General features: G+C 41.4%; 1 protein-coding gene across 2 annotated transcripts in view; it reads left to right on the top strand.

Annotated features, from left to right (window-relative positions):
* The window catches only part of TBC1D4 (TBC1 domain family member 4), a 331,945-nt gene that overhangs the window by 186,415 nt on the left and 124,521 nt on the right, over nucleotides 1-21,009 (top strand). For both annotated transcript variants that reach the window (XM_029603027.1, XM_029603026.1), the window contains exon 4: nucleotides 2,927-3,031. In XM_029603027.1, coding sequence (XP_029458887.1) covers nucleotides 2,927-3,031 — 105 coding nt within the window. The remainder of the gene's footprint in view (nucleotides 1-2,926; nucleotides 3,032-21,009) is intronic.

The following is a 21,009-nucleotide window of genomic DNA, read 5'->3' as shown; positions in this document are numbered from 1 at the left end:
GTGTGATCGATTTTGGGCCAGCTGGAAGGGGGTTTTCCATCCCAACCAGTATATCCCTGCCCACTTGGGAACCTCATTAGTTCAAGGCGGATGGTGAGTGTTTCCCTTGCTCCTGCACCAAAGTAGAGAGACCGTTGCACAAATAGAAAGAGAGAGAACTGTAACAGCCACCTGTGGAACCTCACGGAATTCAGATGAATTGTGCCATTCGTCATCAGTAAAAATATTGATTTCAAACACTCAGCCTGAGTCTCTTGTGTATTATTTCTGGCACGTACAGCGTCTATAGAGAAAAGTGTATCCTACCTATTAGAATGTTTTTTATTTTTTACCTTAGTAGACTCCAGCCGGCGCGCGCTTCCCTGGGACAGCAGCTAATGGCGGTATCCCAGCCTGCCCCTCCCTGCCCAGACCACGCCCCCCAGGCATGCCCCTTTGGAGAGGCTCAGCACTTCGGCACGTAACTGGGTTTACGCGCGTGGCCGGGCCCTTCTGAAAATGTGTGTAGCGCACGCAAGGCCCAGCCTCGCGCATAACCCCCTGTTTTTACGCATTAAAATCGGGCCGATAATGAATGGCAATAATTAACTGTGGTGATAACACATCCCTTGTATTCTCAACCCATGCTGTGAAGGAATATTTCCTCTTGTTACTCCTGAATCCTCTCTCGAGTCTTATATTATTATTCTTTGTTCTAGAACTTCTTTTCCATTATACATACTTGCTATTTTGCATTGTTAGTATTTATTTATTTATTTTATTTATTTATAGTTTTTTATATACCGCCGCTCATCAGCGATATCACGTCGGTGTACAGAGAACAGGAACTTACGCTGGAGCGTTATACATTTAACAAGGGTTAAAATATAGGTAATTGAACATAAAACAAGTAGGAGTAATTAAATCAAAACAATCAATTGGGTGCAACTTAACTGAACTGAGTTAAATAAAGCTGGAGAGTATAGGATTCTAGGAAATTTAGGTATGAGGTTAGGGAAGAGAAAGAAGATATAGGATTCTAAATTAGAGGTGGTAGGAGGGGGGAGAAGCAGAGGGGAGAGAAACACTTAGATTGCAATTAGGAGCAGTTGTAAAAAAGGGTATTGAAAGTAGTAGGCAGAAATAAGAGGAAATCAGAATTGGTGCATAAAAGGAAGTATTGGGTAGATAGAGGCAAGGCTTATAGAGGAGTAAATAATATTTGGATGTTTTTATCATAGCCTCCTCCTCATTTTTAGAGAGTGCATATTTAGGTCCTTCAGTCTCATTTCACAGGGCGTATGGTGCAGGCAGGACCATTTTAGTAACCCTTCTCTTTCTATGTGCTTCTGGAGGTACATCCTTCAGAACTGGGCACACTACTCTAGATGAGATCTCGCCATTGATCTGTACAAAGGTACTACCATCTCCAATTTTTCTACTGCAAGTACTTTGTCCTATGCACCTTTATTTATATTTATTTATTTTCAGGTCAGGTTTTTCTCTATCGCCATTCGTTTAGTAAAATCATATCGGTTTCCATTTAACATAAGGATAGCAATGGCGCTTTACATTTGAAAATATGATATAAGGAGATTAATAAATAAACTAGTTAACACAAAATAATTAAAGAACAATTGGATAATTAGATAACCAAAACAATTAATAAATATTGTGAGATAAAGTACAAGTTGAAATCCAGTGCAGAAAATAGTATAATATGAAAATAGCATTTTTCTGGCTCTCACTGCTACTGTGTTGTACTGTTATTGAAAGCCATAATAATAGAAGTAAAACATTTTTAACATAGTAATTCACCAGGCTATATCTAACATGCTCTGTTGAAAATAATAAATGTACAGCAGCTCAGTAAGAAATAGATTTTTTTCCAGTAATTTGACTGAACTGCTGCTATAACTGACACATTTATTTACTAGAAATACACACAAAATGATTCTGACAATAATGTTTGTATTGATAGATGTTCTTTCCGCTTATCTCCCCTGTTGTCAGAGAGGGAAAAAAAACACTTTGCTGGTTTCTGTTTGTCCAAGAAAGGGAAAAAGCTTCAGTGATCTCGAGCCCAGATGAGTGGATCATCAATTTTCCGATTTGGAAAATGACATTATAAAAGAATGCTCATGGCAACGGTACAGTGATTCAGCTCACATGTAGGAAATCAGTGTACATTAGCACCCACAGCTGGACCGTGATAATCCAGGCAGTTTTGCAAATGTCAAGGAAGTTTGTTTCTTTCAAATTAAAAATACATTTTCTCCAGTATTTCGCGGGCATTGACTGTATGAACAGTACATTCTGACAACGTTCCCTGGATACAGCTGACAGAGAATTGCCTAGCATTGCCTGTTGCTTCTGGCTGTAGTTGAGTTAAAATAAAAGGAAAGAATTTGTTAAAGCTGAGCTACATCCAGAATCCCTGCAGTACTGTAGCTGCGGCATCCAGAACATTCTAGAATCAGTAAATGACCTTCAAAACCTAGGACATATGATGCTATGGATAAATACCATACCAAAAATGGTATGGTATTTATCTATCTATATAATCTAGCTCTGTATGCATTTGTTTAATTACAGATTTTCCTATGGTCAATAAAATTTAATTTCTGTAAAATGTGAATGGAGATGAGATAAATTTTGTGGACTCCTCCATAATGAGGAGAAGCAGATTGAAATCACAACCTAGGGCTTTGTGCAATAAACAAACGACCGAAAATCAGTTTTTCTTCTTGCTGTTTATACCATGTCTGCATCTGTGCAGTCTTAGGTTAAGGGCATAGAAAGTAAAGTGTGACTGACCATGGAGAATAAGAACACCAGGAAATACCGCAGATTGTAATGATTTTGAACTAATGTTTTAAGGATGTGCAAAAAATTATTTTAATACCTCAAGTGACCTTTCTTTCTTTAATTTTTTTTTTTTTTACAGGGTATAAAACATATTGACCATTTTGGGTTCATCTGTCGTGAAAGTACTGAGCCTGGGAAGAATCAGTACGTTTGCTATGTGTTCCAGTGTGCAAGTGAAACATTGGTGAGTTCTATGAATACGCACGCGAGCGAGCAAACCTCAGCTCCTTCATTCCCTGAAAAAACGGTTTTATGTACAGCACCATCTCTTCTACCACTCGCTAGAGTGGAAGGTACTCCAGCAAGCTAATGGGAAGTTGGGAACTGTTACTTACGTTCTCTGAGTAGGGGCTGAGTTAAATTTTGGAAGGAAGACGTTTCCTTGTGTCTAGATTTTTAAGTGTTCTCACATGTCAAGAAGGCAAATGGATAATAGTGACTCCACATTTTAAAGAAAGATGACAGATGCTGGGTCAGATAAGTGTTTTTCAGCATCATTCCCCAAGACAGCTTTATAACTATTTAAAACTACTTAAAGAAACAGTGCTTTTATTGCAACCCTTCCTCGCTCTCTCTTCACCACAATCACAGTCCCCTGCAAACCTCCTTTCCGTATGTATATTTACATTTCTTAATGCAAGCCCTTAATAAAACTGTCAGCATACCCAGCCTTTATTTTTATAAAGCCAATCATGAGGCCAGTGAATGAAAAATGCAGTTTTACTTTTTTTTTTTTTTTAAGTTTTGTTAAGGTGCTTTTGAGAGACTTGTGAATGGACAGTAGCTAAGGCTGAAGTTTTGATGATTGTCTCACAGGTTTGAAACTTTTGCTAACTTGACCTCCCTACGTGTTTGTTATGAACGTGCTAATGTTCGCAAAGTCGCCGAGCGGCAAAGGTAACCTGTTAGTGTTAACCGTTTATCTGTAGGCAAATCCAGCCAAACCTAACCGGCTAGATTTTTGGCTGAAAATGCCCTTAAATTTAGCTGGGCTAGATTTAGGGCTGCTGTTTGCAGTTTTCTGGCTAAACTTAGCTGGTTAGTGCTGAAACTAGGCTATATCGCTCTGAGAATGCCTTTGGAACCAGCTCTTTTTTTTTTCACAGTTAAATTTAGGAGATCAAAATGTGAATTTAGGGGGTCGAAGTTAACTGGTCAGCAAGGGAATTTTTAAAAGCTTTGCTTCTGAACAAAGATTCTAAACTTGTCAGTATAATTTAGCATTTGAGAAGCTAATAGCAAGCAGAGCTGTATTTAGGTTGGAGTGGGGTAAGGTGCAGTAATGAAATATGGGGCCTTTATTTTTCTCAGTGTTTCCTAACCTTTTCATGCCCAGGGCACACCTACATTAACAAACATTTTGTGTGGCACAGCAACCTCTAAAGAGGCGGCAGTGCAGACATGGTAAGGACTCCTATGGCTAAAAGAAGAGATAGGGAAGCACTGAGAGTCCTCCCAGTCTCTCTTCCAAATTTTAAAACAAAAGGAGAGAAAGGGGGTAAAGATGAACTCATCACGATAGACCAGCTCCCTCTATAAACAAGTGCAGGAGAAGGGAGAAGTCAGTGTGGTGCAGGCAGTGGTTCAATGCCATGGACTGGCAGGCTGGCATCAGGGAGCACCCCCACAGAGGGAAGACTACTCAGCAGGCTGAACCTTGGCATGAGAATACTGCATAGCAGGTGAAACCATGACTCTTAACTTGTTACTTTGGTTGCTGTATGCAGCTGCCAGAGCAGCTGCTCCCAACACTCAAAGTGAGTCACATCCGGTGCTGAGTGCATACTCTCCCTGTTTCATTTAGCCTGGGGATAAGACAGAGACTGGAAAGACTCAAAGATGGGAGTCCTGTGTGCAAAGTGGGTCCCAGCTATCAGTGCCCTGCATATTGCCCATTAATTATCACATTAATTATCACATTGCAGGGCTCATTTGTAGCTAGGAAGAAGTGGTTTGCAAGATTACACATGCTCTCAGAAAGCAAGTTTAAGAACCACCGTAGGTTTCTCTTGTTGCTGTGAGGTTTTGAGAGCAGAGCCTGGTTTCTGACCTAGATATGATTATTATTCGGTGCTAACTTTTCAATGGCACACCTGATCAGGTCTGAAGGCACACTGGTGTGCCTTCAGACCTGATCAGGTGTGCCATTGACCTGATCAGGTGTGCCATTGACCTGATCAGGTGTGCCATTGACCTGATCAGGTCTGAAGGCACACCAGTGTGCCATTCAGACCTGCTTTTTGGCTTTTGCTATCGCCTTATCTACCTGTTTGTCCCACCTTAAGATCATGACAACCCTCATATCCCACTTTTGTTTCATGCAAGGCTCTTCCTTGGGTTTTTGTAGCCCAAATGCATAACTCTGGAGTCCACCTGCTGTGATGTTATCCATGAGTGGAGAATTCCTAGGTGCCTTTCAAGGGGCATTCCTCAGGCAACTAATGGAAGAACCCACTTGAGGTGAGGTTGTGCTGATTCTGGTACCAATAAATGCAGTGTCACAAACCTCATCGTAAGGGAAAATTTAGGGTATAGTGATCACTGTGCTGTACGGTCCAGTAGTAAACTCCAACCTGAACTAAACCATACTAAAACTAGGGTCTTAGATTTCAGGAGAACAGACTTCAAGAGGATTAGAAATAGTATTGAAAAAGCCATATTGAGATACCCAGAACTGAAGGCAATAGAAGAACATTGGATGGCAATACAAAGGAACATTAAGAAGGCAACAGAACCTTTTGTAAGTCAGGTTAACAAAAATTAAAAAACGAAAGAGACAAATATGCTTCTCTAAGTAGATAAAGGAAACGGTAAGTCTAAAGAAGTTAGCATTAAAAAAATGAGAAGTAAAAACAAAACAAAACATGCAGAGGAGCACATGCAAAATTATCAGTAAAAAAAAAAGGAGCAAGACCTAAGAGGGATTATCCCAGATGTCTTAAAAGTAGCCAGTCAGTGCAATAAAGCAAATGGGAAATCTAGCAGTGTGCTGAGTTTCCTAATTATGGTTTGTAAGGAAGTAATAAGTCGCCTCTGAGACTCAGTCTTGTGTGCTTTGTTAAGTTCTGTAGGATGTACCTTCATAAGGACTTTCAGAGGATGGAAGCCGTTCAGAAGAGGGCTACCGAAATGATACAAAGTCAGCAAGACAAACTCTAGAAAGAAAAGCTTAAGACTCAAATTGTGGTTACTGGGGGAACAAAGGGAAGGGGTAAGATAAAAAGATATTTGACAGGCTTTAATAAAGTATAGGAATGTGAAATGTTCTATAGAAAAGTAAATTCAGTGACAAGAGGGTCATGATGTGAAGTTGCAAAGAGGAAGAGACCAAAAAGAGAAGGCAGAAGGCATCTACCACCCTCTTTAGGCAGAGGGTGGTAGATGCCTGGTATAACCTAACAGCAGAGGTATTAATAACCAAAACCATGACAGAAATAAGTACAAGTAATTAAGGAGGGAGTCTGAATGTTTCCTCAGTTATATGAAAACTTAGCGATTCAAATAGGGCAAATACAAGCCAGTTGGCAGAGAGTGGTAGTATGACTACAACAGGCTTCCAAGAAGACAGGGCCAACATGTACAGAGTGGCCATGGTTACAACTCAAACACCTCACTGGAATAACCTGCATAGAGCGGTAGTTACAACCATAAATAGTAGAGGAATAACCTGCATGAGTTAGTGGTTGCAACCTTTACAGCAGTGGGGTAATCTGCATGACGTGATGGGGGCAACCTTAATTGCTGTTGTACATCTGCATTGGGCTTCCAAAAAGTCTGGCTAACCTGCATGGAGCAACCATATTTGAAACAACATCAAACTGTTTTAGACAACAGTTTAACTAATATTGGTGGCTGGTTGGATTATTAAGGTAGTATAATAGTCAGCTATTATTTGAGGACGCGAAACAGCCTTAGCATGTTCGCTAAGCTTTAGCACATAGGCCCTTAAATCTCATCTGCTACCCATCTGTTCATTTCCCTCATGTGTCCAAATTCCAGTGAGGTGAACTTTCATCTGTACACTGTTGACAATTCTGCAGATTGCAGATGCCATCAGCACAGATCACCGTGTAACCCTTCCTTCGTGAGTTGACTGTGTCCCAAAGGGTCATACAAACATTTATATCCTGGGTCTGACTCCATGGACGTACCTTCCCCTCTCTGCTTGTCCCAAAGTGTGGATCATTTTTAGTGGGGCAAAGAGTGACCTTTAAGGCCCAGGTGGTGTAGTTGGCTCCTATTCTATTGTGCATTACTCTCTTCTGTATGTGATGGGGCTGCGGGGAACAGGCAGGACACAGTGTAGGAGTTCAAATTAACTTTACTATGATTTTTCATAAATAAATAGATGTCCAGTTAGACAAACTGTTCCAATGTATATCTGTGCTACTACTGGGATATTTACAGTGAAGCTGCTTCCTCTGGGCTAGAGCTTATTCCTCAGGGAGTGAGCTGGTAAAAAAATCCCAGTTGGGCAGGGAAATCCCTGTGTGTGAGGAGGATCTCCTTAGTCTCAGAATTCATACCTGAGATCCATACGAGTCCAGTGCATTCCCAACCTGTGTCCCAAAGTGTGGAGGGCCAGATGGGGGTTCTCCAAAAGATCTTGCCTCGGCTCTTCGGACTCCTTCTGATGTGACCTCTTGTTAGGAAAAGTCTGATGCAGAGAAATCAAAACAGGCTAATGTAGCTCAGCTTCCACCATGAGGAAGGGGTGGCACTGAACCTCCTCACAAACCAAAAGGGGGAAAACACTTCCCAAGTCACTGCAGTCCCTTCACTGGCAGGAAGAGGAGCACATAGATCTGCTTACACCTGGCCTCTAGATACAGTGCATGCCCTTCACCAGAATGGACCAGGATCTCACCATAGGAAAAATCCAAAAAATACTCAAACTGTCACTAAAGTCTCTTTGCCACAAAACAGGAGGCAGATTCTGATGGGCAAGTGGTGCACTGCAGGAATCTCCTCTCAGAATAACCAGTTACCAAATCGGCTCCTTACCTTCCAAACCAAAATGACCAAACTCACTAAACCAATAGGCCACCCCCCATTGTGCACTAAGGCACTACCATTCACAGCCAGCCTCAAGGGGAGGTGCTGTGGAGGAATGGTGTCTCCCACTATCTTGGAAAACCAAGGCAGGGATCTAGAGCCACCTAGTGGAGACCAGGGGTCTCTACAACTATATTGCTATCAGTATCTTTTTGCAGTTAATTTATGAATAGGAATTAAATGCTAATCCTAGTAAACCTTGTTGCCACCATGATAGTGACTGCCTGTCTCTTGGAATACTTTCCAGTATCATTACTCTCAGAAATTTTCCCTCTAGAGTTTTCCATCCAATACAAATGGAATCCCCAATTCCTATTCCTTACATCTTCCATGTGGTTCTGTATCAAAGGATATTTCTGTAGCACAGTTCAAATAAACTATATTTATCATGCTTCTCATATCTAGGGATAGAAACAGAAAAGGTTGATTTGACAGGACCTATTAAGAACATAAGAACATGCCATCCTGGGTCAGACCAAGGGTCCATCAAGCCCAGCATCTTATTTCCAACAGTAGCCAATCCAGGTCATAAGACCCTGTTAAGTACCCAAAAACTAAGTCTGTTCCATGCTACTGATGCTAGTAATAGCAGTGACTATTTTCTAAGTCAACTTAATTAATAGCTGGTAATGGACTTCTCCAAGAACTTATCCAAACCTTTTTTAAACCCAGCTACACTAACTGCACTAACCACATCCCCTGGCAACAAATTCCAGAGTTTAATTGTGCATTGAGTGAAAAAGAACTTTCTCCAATTAGTTTTAAATGTGCTACATGCTAACTTCATGGAATGCCCCCTAGTCCTTCTATTATCCAAAAGAGTAAATAACCGATTCACTTTTACCCGTTCTAGATCTGTCATGATTTTAAACATCTCTATCATATTCCCCCTCAGTTGTCTCTTCTCCAAGCTGAACAGTCCTAACCTCTTCAGCCTTTCCTCATTGGGGAGCTGTTCCATCCCCTTTATCATTTTGGTCGCCCTTCTCTGTATCTTCTCCATCGCAACTATATCTTTTTTGAGATGCGGCGACCAGAATTGTACACAGTATTCAAGGTGTGGTCTCACCATGGAGCGATACAGAGGCATTATGACATTTTCCGTTTTATTCTCCATTCCCTTATAATTCCCAACATTCTGTTTGCTCCTGATACTATGTTGGTTATTACTAATTCTCCCCAGATATACAGAATGCTTACTTTTTTTCTTTAAGAACAGCTTCCTTTCTCCCAGAGTGAAAAAAGGTTTGCTGATCTAGAGATTCTCGGCTGTATTTTAGACCCCTTCTTAGAAATGCAGATCACATTGCATCTTGTCTGCACTGAGGACACTCCTGAATGACTAAGGTATTATTCCATTTAATGCAGGAACAAAAAACCTTGTCATTGGACTCAAAAGCTCAGACCATTATTTATTGCAATTGAAGATGGCAGCATTATTAATGTGTCTTTGTGCTAATAACAGATATGAGTTAATGTTGTTCTGAACAAGCAGTCATTTGTTTGGCTATCTCTAACATAAAATGAAAGAAAAAGGTCTCTTAGTGCTCTGAAGTAAAATTCCTGTTATAGACTGAAAAAAAGTATTGAAGCCTGCCCTTGAAAAAGCTGTGAATGATTGCTTCTGCGGTCCTCTAGATGTAAGTAGACAAACACTACTTATCTATCTACATAATAGCATAATAACTAAGTGATGGTAGAAAAAGACACAAATGGCCCATCCAGTCTGCCCAGCAAGGCTTTTAGGGTTGTATCTGATGGGATTGGAAGGATAGAACTAGATGTGCAAGGACCCACGGCTCCCATTAGAAGCCCACTTAATCAGAAGAAATCTAGCGGCCAAGCTTAAAGGCATATGGGTAGTAGAATAATAGAGGTTCACAAATGTCTTGTCCTAGACCTCAGCTTAATTTAATGTTATCATAAGAGAAAAAGAGATGCTAATTTGTTGTAAGTGTAAGGTGGGCCTGTTATTTGTAAATATTAGATAATTTTGTTACTTTATGGTTTATCCTTCAAGTTTAGAGAATTCTGTTAATTTAATCGCCCCCATCAGCAACAGTCATACATAACCCTGGCAGAATCAGCCAGCGCCAGGCTCTCTGAAAGTCTCACCTGCATCTGGAAGCTAATTAATCGCCTGCTAGACATGGCTACACATTTAAAAACCTGCTTCTGAAGCAAAATAGGGTCTCTGCAAAGAGCAACACCAATGAAGAAGCTTGCAGAACAGTTGGGAAGATGAAGAGAGCCAGAAGAAGCTCAGGAGGTGCTTCTGAGGTCTGGATAGGACCAGGAAGAACGAGACAGTCGAGGGGAAAAGTCTGGAATTGGAAAGTGAGAGTTCCAGCATGAGAGCTGTCAGATCAGCAGACAAGGCAGAAAGAGGACCCAACGGTGCTCCTGCCATAATATTAATGTATGTGAAGTTGAAGAAACTGAGTGGGTTTGTACAGTTGCTCAGATTAACTGTGTCCCATATTGTGAAAGAGGAAGGTTCCTTTGTATAGTTAGGCTCAAGGTGGAGCTAGCTTTTGATTTAAATACTTTGTCTTGTTTAAAGAGCTGTTGTCCTCTGTGTGAGGTCCAGAAAAGCTTGGAGTTTTCTCTAAATAAAGGTACACAACTTTATAACATGCACAACCTCCCAATTGTGTGGTGATCCTGGGTCATCTTGTTGCCTCCAGTGATCCGATAAAGACTGATTTAGAGTGGTTTGCAAGGGACCTTGTCACAATATGTAAAGGAAAAATATGTGAAGTTACTAAGAATGTGTCTAAAGAAACTTAGAACTGTGACAGCAGAAAAGGAACATATGGCCTAACTAGTCTGCCCATCTACTCAACTAATTTTGCTTTCAATTCCCGTCACTCCCTCAGAGATCTCCTGTATTTATCCTATGCTTTCTTGGATTCAGATACTGTTTTTGTCTCACCTCCACTGGGAAGCTGTTCCATGCATCCACTACTCTCTCTGTAAAGAAATATTTCCTAATATTACTCCTGAGTCTACACCATTTCACCCTCATCCCATGACTCCTTGTTCTAGAGCCTCCTTTCCATTGAAAGATGCTTGCCTCCTGTACATGGGGGGTATTTAAATGTCTCTATCATATCTCCTCTTGCCTCCTGTACATGGGGGGTATTTAAATGTCTCTATCATATCTCCTCTCTCTTGCATTTCTTCTAGGGTATACATGTTTCGATCTTTTAAGTCTGTCCCAATATGCTTTAGAATGAAGACCACTGACCATTTTAGTAGCCACCCTCTGGATCGACTCTAGCCGGTTTATATCCTTTTGAAGATGCAGTCTCCAGAATTGTACACAATATTCCAAACGAAGTCTCACCAGGGACCTATACAGGAGCAATGCCCCTATTTCTACTGCTCATTCCTTTCCCCATACAGCCATCGTTTTATCCACTTGTTTGGCCACCTCCGGATCCCGCTCTTCTTTCATGTTTCGAAGAATTTCACAAGTACATCAGTGGAATGTAGAAAAGAGAAAGTCTTCTCTATCTTGTTTAGTAAAAGTAGAAACCTGAATTTTGTAATTAAACCTAAACAGCATAAATAAATAGAGCCATGCAAAATAGTAAAACCAGAAAGAAATTACTGGTGCTATTAATTTAATATCTGGTGTCCATTATGACCTTTGACTTATTATTTATTATTATTATTATTATTATTATTATTATTATTATTATTATATCAAACAAATCAACCCCACATCGATTCCCACAGATATTAATATAGAATCATTATGAAAGGACCTTCATACTGCGCATGACAGCTCATTGATTTCAGAAACCTGCAATAAAGCCTTATATATATTTTTTCAAAGCAGAAAACATTGAGGAGCATCATTTATTTATTTATTTATTTAGATATTTTATATACCGTCATTCCATGTAAAGATCACAACGGTTTACAAAAGTAACATTCATAGCTATGTATCAACACATAATGATGGGTTACAGAGGTAGTGTTCATCAACAGGCATCAACTGAAATGTTCCATTACATTTTAACTAAAGATCTAGGACATAAGGCGAGAGGTACAAAACGTATAATAATACAGCAGATTTCACATTATGCAACAAGTTGCTGAAGTAACTTCAATACAAATTTGCCACAAACAATGAATGGATGATATTGAATGATCTTATTTGTTCTTTCATGATTTCCTCTGAGGCAGAATCTTCATTTGAAACATGGTGCTGTGTAGGTGGATGGATGTGAAAATGAAAGGAATGAGTATTCCTTAAATCGTTATATGCAAGAGAAAAGCATAACAAAAAAGACTGTAATTTTGGACCTATGATTATATAAAAGGCTTTATTGCAGGTTTCTGTAATCAGTGACCTGGAATGCCCAGTATGTCAGTCCTTTCATAATGATTCTGTCTTGAGTGTTATTAATATCTGTTGGCAAACGATGTAGGTTATTCATTTGATGTATTTATGCATGTATCTTCCCTTAAATTGTACTTTGAATTAATATAAAAGAATTCAAACCTGCTTTTGACAGAACCAAGGGACTTTAGTGGAGGGGAGAAACAGGAGAGGGAGAAGGCTACAGATCAAGTGAGCGCAATAGGCAGGCAACAATGGGCAGATATGGATGGACCAAATGATTCTTATCTGCCCACATCTGTTCTAGTTCTATAACATGATTAAAGAGGAAAGATGGAAGCTTAAGAGAGGCTGCGTGCATGCTGAGCTCTGGGGTTTAGTGGGTCTTTTCTTTTCCTTAAGACCTCACGAGGAAGAGAAAATGGAAAGTATAGCCTTATCCTGCAGTCCCTCCTGCTTTGGGTTCTCTTGTCTCATTTGTATGTTGTTTTCTATCTGGCACTGAGGAATGGTCATTGACTGGTGTTTGGGGCACAGCTGTCTCACCACCTCTCCAGAACCTAAGGGCTAGATTTTAAAAGCCCTGCGCGCCGGCGGCCTATTTTGCATAGGCCGCCGGCGCGCGCCCCTCCTGCCCCTTCGTAAAAGGGGCGGGAGGGGTATGTCCCGGGGTGTGTCCGGGGTCAGGGGGCGGTCTGGGGGCATGGCGATGGTTCAGGGGTGGGCCGGGAGAGTGGTCCCGAGTCCCCCGGCACTGCGGCCTGTGCCGGGGGATGCCGAGGCGGTGCGCGCAACTTGCACAACAAAGGTAGGGGGGGGGATTTAGGAAGGGATGGGGGGTGGGGTAGATAGGGGAAGGGAGGGGAAGGTGGGGGGACGCAGAAGGAAAGTTCCCTCCGAGGCCGCTCCGATTTCGGAGCGGCCTCGGAGGGAACGGAGGCAGGCTGTGCGGCTCGGCACGTGCAGGCTGCCGATTTTGTGCAGCTTTGCGCGCACCGACCCCGGATTTTATAAGATACGCGCACATCTTATAAAATCCGGCGTACTTTTGTTCGCGCGCGCGTACGTATTTAAGATCTACCTCTTAGTGTTTCATTTAGCCCAATGCTGAGAGGCCGTGTGATGGATCCTCCAGAAGAAAGATCCTCGATCGGGGCTTCCACTTCGGCTAGAGAGAGGTGGAGGTTCATGTTCTGCAGCTCAGGTGGATACTAGATCTGCCATCGGAGGAGGTATTGAAGTTTCAGGATTGCCTGAAGATGGATTCTTCTTCAGCTTAGGGTCAGCACAGGAGGGTCCACTTAGATAGACCTATGAAGTTCACTGTTGAAGAAATCTGGAAGGCTATTTGGGGGTTTGGGAATTTCTTTCAGCCCAAATCTCGTCGGTGTGAAGAAAATACTGGCTCCTGATGGCAGAATGTGTGCTCAGGAATTGCATTACAAGGAGCTGCAGTCTCACGTGCACACTGTAAAAGGGCAGGCAGTTAAGGTGCCGGAGATTCAGGACGCTATTGTGAAAGATAATATTTTAAATACTTTGTCTTCTAAAGTTGAAAATCTAGAGAACATGATTAGGCACTGAAATATTCATCTTATTAACTTCCCCAAACTCCCTGCCATATGTGCTGTGGAGATGTTTACAAGATACTTGGTGGAGGTTTTAAAAGTGCCATCTCAATCTGTATCGCCTCTTTCTAAAGCACACTATTTACTACCATATAAAAAAAAGCAGGGGGAGGGGAAAGCTAGCTGAATTATCCCCAATAATGAATGATAGTCTAGTTGTGCCTGCTCTCTTGGAGACGTCAGATGATAAACTGGCAGTTCCTGCAGCATTAATTGTTTCCTTTGTATTGGATCCTGATCAGGATTGGGTCATGAGACTTTAGATATCTATCATGAGGAACCTTTTTTTTAGATTAAAAATTAGAATATTTCTGAACATAAGAATATAAAATATGCCATACTGGGTCAGACCAGGAGTCCATCAAGCCCAGCATCCTGTTTCCAATAGTGGCCAATTCAAGTCACAATTATCTGGCAAGTACTCAAACATTAGATAAATCACAAGCTACTATTACTTATTAATTACCATAATAGCAGTTTATGGATTTTTCCTCAAGGAACTTATCCAAACCTTTTTTAAACCCAGTTACACTAACTGCTGTAACCACATCCTCTGGTAATGAATTCCAGAGCTTAACTATGCGCTGAGTGAAAAATAATTTTCTTCAATTTGTTTTAAATGAGCTACTTACTAACTTAATGGAGTGCCCTCTGGTCTGTCTATTATCTGAGAGAGTAAATAACCGATTTGCATTAATTTGTTCAAGTTCTTTCATGATTTTGTAGACTTCTATCATATCCCCCTCAGTTGTCTCTTCTCCAACTGTACAGCGGTAACTTCTTTAGACTTTCCTCATAGGGCAGCCATTCCTTATGCCCCTTATCACTTTGGTTGCCCTTCTTTGCACTTTCTCCAGTGCAGCTATATCCTTTTTGAGAAGCGGTGACCAGAATTGTACACAGTATTCAAGATGTGGTCTCACCATGGAGCGATACAGAGGCATTATGACATCCTCCGTTTTATTTACCTTTCTTTCTTAATAATTCCTAACATTCTGTTTGCTTTTTTGATCACCACAGCACACTAAGCCGACAATTTCAATGCATTATCCACTATGATGCCTAGATCTCTTTCCTGGTTTGTAACTCCTAAAATAGAACCTAACATTGTATAACTACAGCAAGGGTTATTTTTCCCTGTATACATCACTTTGTACTTGTCCAAGTTAAATTTCATCTGCCATTTGAATGCTCAGTCTTCCAGTCTCGCAAGGTTCTCCTGCAGTTCATCACAATCTGCTTGAGATTTAACCACTGCATAATTTTGTGTCATCTGGAAATTTGATCACCTCATTCGTTGCACCCTTATCCAGATCATTTATAGATATATTAAAAAGCACTGGTCCAAGTACAGATCCCTGAGGCATTCCACTGTTTACCTTTTTCCACTGTGAAAACTGACCATTTAATCCTACTTTCTGTTTCCTGTCTTTTAATCAGCTTGCAATCCACAATAGGACATCACCTAGTTTTCTTAGAAGCCTCACATGAGGGACTTTGTCGAACGCCTTCTGAAAATCCACATATACAACATCTGCTGGTTCACCTTTTTCCACATGTTTATTCAGCCCTTCAAAAAATGTAGGATATTTGTGAGGCAGGACTTCCCTTGGGTAAATTCATGTTGGCTGTGTCCCATTAAACCATGTCTAACTAAATGTTTTGTGATTTTATTCTTTATAACATTTTCCATGATTTTTTCCCAGCACTGAAGTCAGGCTCACCAGTCTATAGTTTCCTGGATCACCCCTGGATCCCTTTTTAAATATAGGGGTTACCTTGGCCATCTTCTAATCTTCAGGTACACTGGATGATTTTAATGTTAGGTTACAAATTAATTGAAATAGGTCAGAAATTTTTATTTTAGTTCTTACAGAACCCTGGGGTTTATACCATCCGGTCCAGGTGATTTACTGCTCTTCAGTTTTTCAATCAGGCCTACCACATCTTTGGTTCAGTTGATCTGAATCATCACCCATGAAAACCTTCTCCGGAATGAGTATGTCTCCAATATCCTCTTCAGTAAACACCGAAGCAAAGAAATTGTTTAATCTTTCCGTGATGGCTTTATCTTTTCTAAGTGCCCCTTTAACCCCTTGATCATCCAATGATCCAACCAATTCCTCGCAGGCTTTCTGGTTCAGATATATTTAAAAAGTTTTTATTGTGAGTTTTTGCCTCTATGGCAAAGTTTCTCTTAGCCTGTCTTATCAATGTCTCACATTTAACTTGCCAATGCTTATGCTTTATCCTATTTTCTTCTGATGGATCCTTCTAATTTTTGAATGAAGATCTTTTGGCTAAAATAGCCTTTCACCTCACCTTTTAACCATGCTGGTAATCGTTTTGCCTTCCACCTTTCTTAATGTGTGGAATACATCTGGACTGAGCTTCTAGGATGGTATTTTTTTAACAACGGCCACGTCTGTTGCACAATTTTCACCTTTGTAGCTGCACCGTTCAGTTTTTTCCTAACTATTTTCTCATTTTTATCAAAGTTTCCTTTTTAAAAGTTTAGCACTAGAGCCGTGGATTTACTTACTATCCCCCTTCCAGTTGTTAATTCAAATTTGATCATATTATGATCACCATTACCTCTCTCACCAAATCCTGCACTCCACTGAAAATTAGATCTAAAATTGCTCCCTCTTTCGTTCGTTCCTGAAACAATTGCTCCATAAAACTGTCTTTTATTCCATCCAGGCACTTTATCTCTCTAGCATGCCCTGATGTTTCACTTACCCAGTCAATTTTGGGGTAATTGAAATCTCCCATTAGTATTGCACTACCAGTTTGATTAGCTTCCCTAATTTCTCTTAGCATTTCACTGTCCGTCTCACCATTTTGGCCTGGTGGGCAGTAGAATAAATACTCCTATCTTCACCTACACAGATGGGATTTCTACCCATAAAGATTTGATTGCGCATTTCGTATCATGCAGGATCTTTATCCTGTTGGACTCTATGCCATTGCAGACATAAAGCACCACCCTGCCACCAAGATGCTCCTTTCTATCATTGCGATATAATTTGTACCCAGGTATAGCACTATCCATTGGTTATCCTCTTTCCACCATGTCTCTGAGATGCCAATTATGTCTATGTCATCATTCACTGCTACCAACAACCAAGTGGAGGACAGAAAACACACTAGGAAATAAGATCACTAGGTAGAGGGTGTGCAAAATGAAGAGCATCTACAGACAGAAACCATGATTAGTACTGTGATTATGAATTGGTTACCAACATTTTGACTTTTGCATGACCAGCCTGCCTGATAATAAACTTCCATCTTATCTGTTAAGACAGTTTCTGTCTGTAGATGCTCTTCATTTTGCCAAACACACCCTCTGCCTAGTGATCATTCACTGCTATACACTCTAATTCTCCCATCTTACTTCTGGATGTTTCCAAGGCTACACAAGAGTTTAAGACTTTTTTTGTTGATGAGACCATAGGTTCTACAAATAAGTGCAACATTTGTACTTAAATTTCCTTGTAAATGTTGTATTAAATAACAAAATGTGTCTTATATTTTCTTTGAGCCTAATCAGTTAACTCTGTTTTTGTGTGATAAGACTGTGCTGACAGGGTTTCCCCTTCCACCTAATTCTTCATCCCCCTCTTGATCTAATGCTGTTCCCTACTCTGTGTGAAGAAAGTATAGGCTCTCTTTTCCTTTTTTTCTTGATGTACATTTAAAATTGAATATTGTGATATTGGTCTCTCTTTAATTGAGAGCTTGTTTAAAAATGGGCATATTTTATTGTTTGATTTTCTTGCATAATTGTTCCTTTTATATTTTGCTGGTGTGCCTAATTATGTATTTCCAATTCAAGTATATTTTCTTGAACATTGTTATGGTAAGAAATGATAAATAGTTTAAAAAAAGAGGAAAGATCAGGTGAATTGAGGTAACGAGGACAGTTGGTTCTCATCTCACTGTTAATATTTAAATTGAAATCATCTCAGTAAGGAAAAGTAACAGAGCTTGATTTTTCGTATGACAGTAAAAAACTCTTAAGTCACAATCTGATGACAGGAGCAATGCTGGCCCTGGTAGCTAGTGGCAGGAAACCTACCTGCAGCTACAGTACCTGCTGGCTCTTCAAGGATTCATAGAATACTTATCCTTTATATTTAAGAGAGCTCGACATGCCTTTGCAGGCTCCCCATTGGACCAGCACTGGCTGTGCCCCAAATTGAGACCAGCATGTAAGCAGCATCAGGAAGACATCCTGTTGCTGATCCAATGAATTCCTTGGTGTCTGCCCAATGGCAACTATTCATCTGGCCTTTGATCCTGTTCCTACCCAAGTCATCCTAGCGATTCCTGTCCTTGCTCAAGTTGCCTTAGTGGCTCCCGTTCCTGACTTCCCATCTACCATCGGGCCTACATTACCAGCTCCTGATGCTTGTACAGCTCTGGTCTTCACCATAATGCCTCGGGGCTTAGCCTTTCCAAGTATGTTACCTGGGGTGGAGCCTTATACCTGCGTTTCCTCAGGAAACTGCTTCATAAGTGAGGTATATCATGAGGAAAGATATACGGCAGCTATAGGCTGCTTTATTGAATAAACTGGGAATGGTTATACTAACAGCTAGCATTCGGGCTGATACAGTAAAGTCCACGGGAGAGCGGGCGAACGCTCGCTCTCCCGGCGCGTGCACAGGCCACTCTCCTGTGCGTGCGATTCAGTATTCAAATTAGGGCCGGCGGTAAAAATAGGTAAAAAGAGGCGCTAGGGACACTAGCATGTCCCTAGCGCCTCTTTTTGGACAGGAGCAGCGGCTGTCAGCGGGCTTGACAGCCGACGCTCAATTTTGTCGGCGTCGGTTCTCAAACCCACGGATGCCAGCAAAATTGAGCGTCTGGTTTTCAACCCGTGAGCCTTGGGCCGACTTCAAATTATTATTTTTTTTTAACTTTTTGTAACTTTCGGGACCTCCGACTTAATATCACCATGATATTAAGTCGGAGGGTTCACAGAAAAGCAGTTTTTACTGCTTTTCTCTGCCCTTTCCCGGTGCCCGGAGAAATTAGTGCCTACCTTTGGCTGCACATTTTGCTTTCTGAATCGCGCGGGAATACCTAATAGGGCCATCAACCTTGCATGTTGCGGGCGCTATTGAGGGGGGGGGGCTGGACGCGCATTTTCGACCCCTTACTGAATAAGGGATAACGCTAGCGCGTCGAAAACGCTCGTCCAATTGCGGGTTAACAGTGTGCTCCATTGGAGCGCACTGTACTCTACCGGCCTGATAGTTGGCAAAGCAAAGACTTTTTTCCCAGTCTCTCCTGGATTCTAGAACAAATAATATGGAGATAGAAACCTTTAAGTATCACCGCCTCCTTAAAACAGAAGCAATTGGTTGTCCTTGTCAAGATCTCATGAGCATCTTCACTAGAATCTGGTAGGAATATGCTTTCATTTGGAAAAACCTTGTCAGTGACATCATCTATACAGTTTCATATTGCTTGTAAAATGAAACAGTAAAAATCATGAAATTTTGTTTTTTTTCTTCTTTGTTCTGAAACCAAACGAAATGGAATTCAGACGAGACCCTTCCCCCCAACGAAATGAAATGTAATATTTTTTGGCCTGCGCATCCTTAGAATCTGGCCCTAGTTTAGGACCTGTAGAGAAGTGGGAGCGGAGCGGAGGGCTCCTGCTTGCATAAGAACAGGTGGTACCCGAGACCAGGGTGGCGGGTAGAAATGAGACTACCCATTGCTGGTTCACATCCTGTGACTAGTGAATGGTGTCTTTTTTTGATTCTGTCTGTTGTCGGTTCCCTTAAGTATTGCCCTGGAAAATGCTAGGAAGAGAGAGAAACATTTGTTCCAATTTGCTCTAAGTGGCTGGAGTGTGGAATCTGCATTTTGAAACTTTTGGAGATTTTATAAAGTTTTATTTCGGGATGAAGATTTTTCTGCCCTCCCTTCCTGCCCTGGATTGATGAAAGGGGAGGATTTTGTTTTCTCTGCTGTGTGAGTTTTTGAGACTTTAAGCCTGAAAGATTCAGTGTATCATCAGGGAAGAGACCTGGAATTTTCAAGGACACCTAGAGGAAAAAAGAGGTCCTGGAGACCTTTCATAAGAGTCTTTGAGATCATACTCGAAATACCCTGACTTATGAGTGAGGTTCATTCCTGTCAAGGTATGTGCAAAATGCACCCAGTTGGAGACTGAGTCTCTAACCTGGGAGAACAAGGACTGAGATGACTGGAGGTGGTGGAGACCAGCAGTAGACCTCATGCATTTTTTGGAAAGGGAGAACTACTTAAGCAACAAGATCCCATTCCACTTCTGGGCACCTTACTTTCCATACCATGGAAGAGAAGATATGTTGGCACACAAATGTCAAGAGACACTTGCATAGAGCAAGCTGGCTTTGGATTTTATACTGAACATGGAGGAGGTACGTTTGGTGCCAAAGGATACATATTGCTGAAGTATCACAGTAAACTTTTCATTTTCATATACCCATATTGAATTTCCTGGCTATTTTGACCTGGCACTGATAACTTAAAAGACGAAAGAGAGTACACCCTCAGAATTTATACTATGCTTTGGTCTCTAGAAGTTTACCCCTGCCTACCCAAGCCCCATTTGGAGAATCCACACTGGGGCTATTTGGACTTTGTCTGTGCTTAGACCTGGGACTGAGTGTGACCACCACCTTCACAACACACTCTAGAATGGGGGCTACTCCCCTATGTAGGATAGGTACTGTTACAGTTTCGCCTGCCGTGCAGTCTCACATGCCCTGATCCTGTCTGCTACAACACCTCTCCTCCAGCAAAGGCCTCCAGTGAGCTCTATTCCTAGCTACCCGAGCCATCTCTTCACTGGGCCACCTGATTCAGCCTGTGGTGCAGCCTCCTTTCTACCAGGGGTCCTCAGGGATGCTTCCCTTCCAGTCTTGCCAAGCTCTGCCTTGTTGCTTGCACCACACCTATGCTCCAGCCCCATTTAGCCCTGCCTTGCCAGAACCTAGATGCCTTTTCACAGAGTCACCCTTTTTTCTCTGACCTGGCTGCTCTAACCTTGTCCCTTGCCTTGTGGCCTCCAAGCCAGCTCCTACCTTGCACCTTGCTTGGTAGCTTACTCAGGCCTTACAT

The sequence above is a fragment of the Rhinatrema bivittatum genome, chromosome 5, assembly GCF_901001135.1.
Source record: "Rhinatrema bivittatum chromosome 5, aRhiBiv1.1, whole genome shotgun sequence".
In the NCBI taxonomy this organism is placed as follows: Eukaryota; Metazoa; Chordata; class Amphibia; order Gymnophiona; family Rhinatrematidae; genus Rhinatrema; species Rhinatrema bivittatum.
This window is presented reverse-complemented; position numbering and strand designations above follow the sequence as displayed.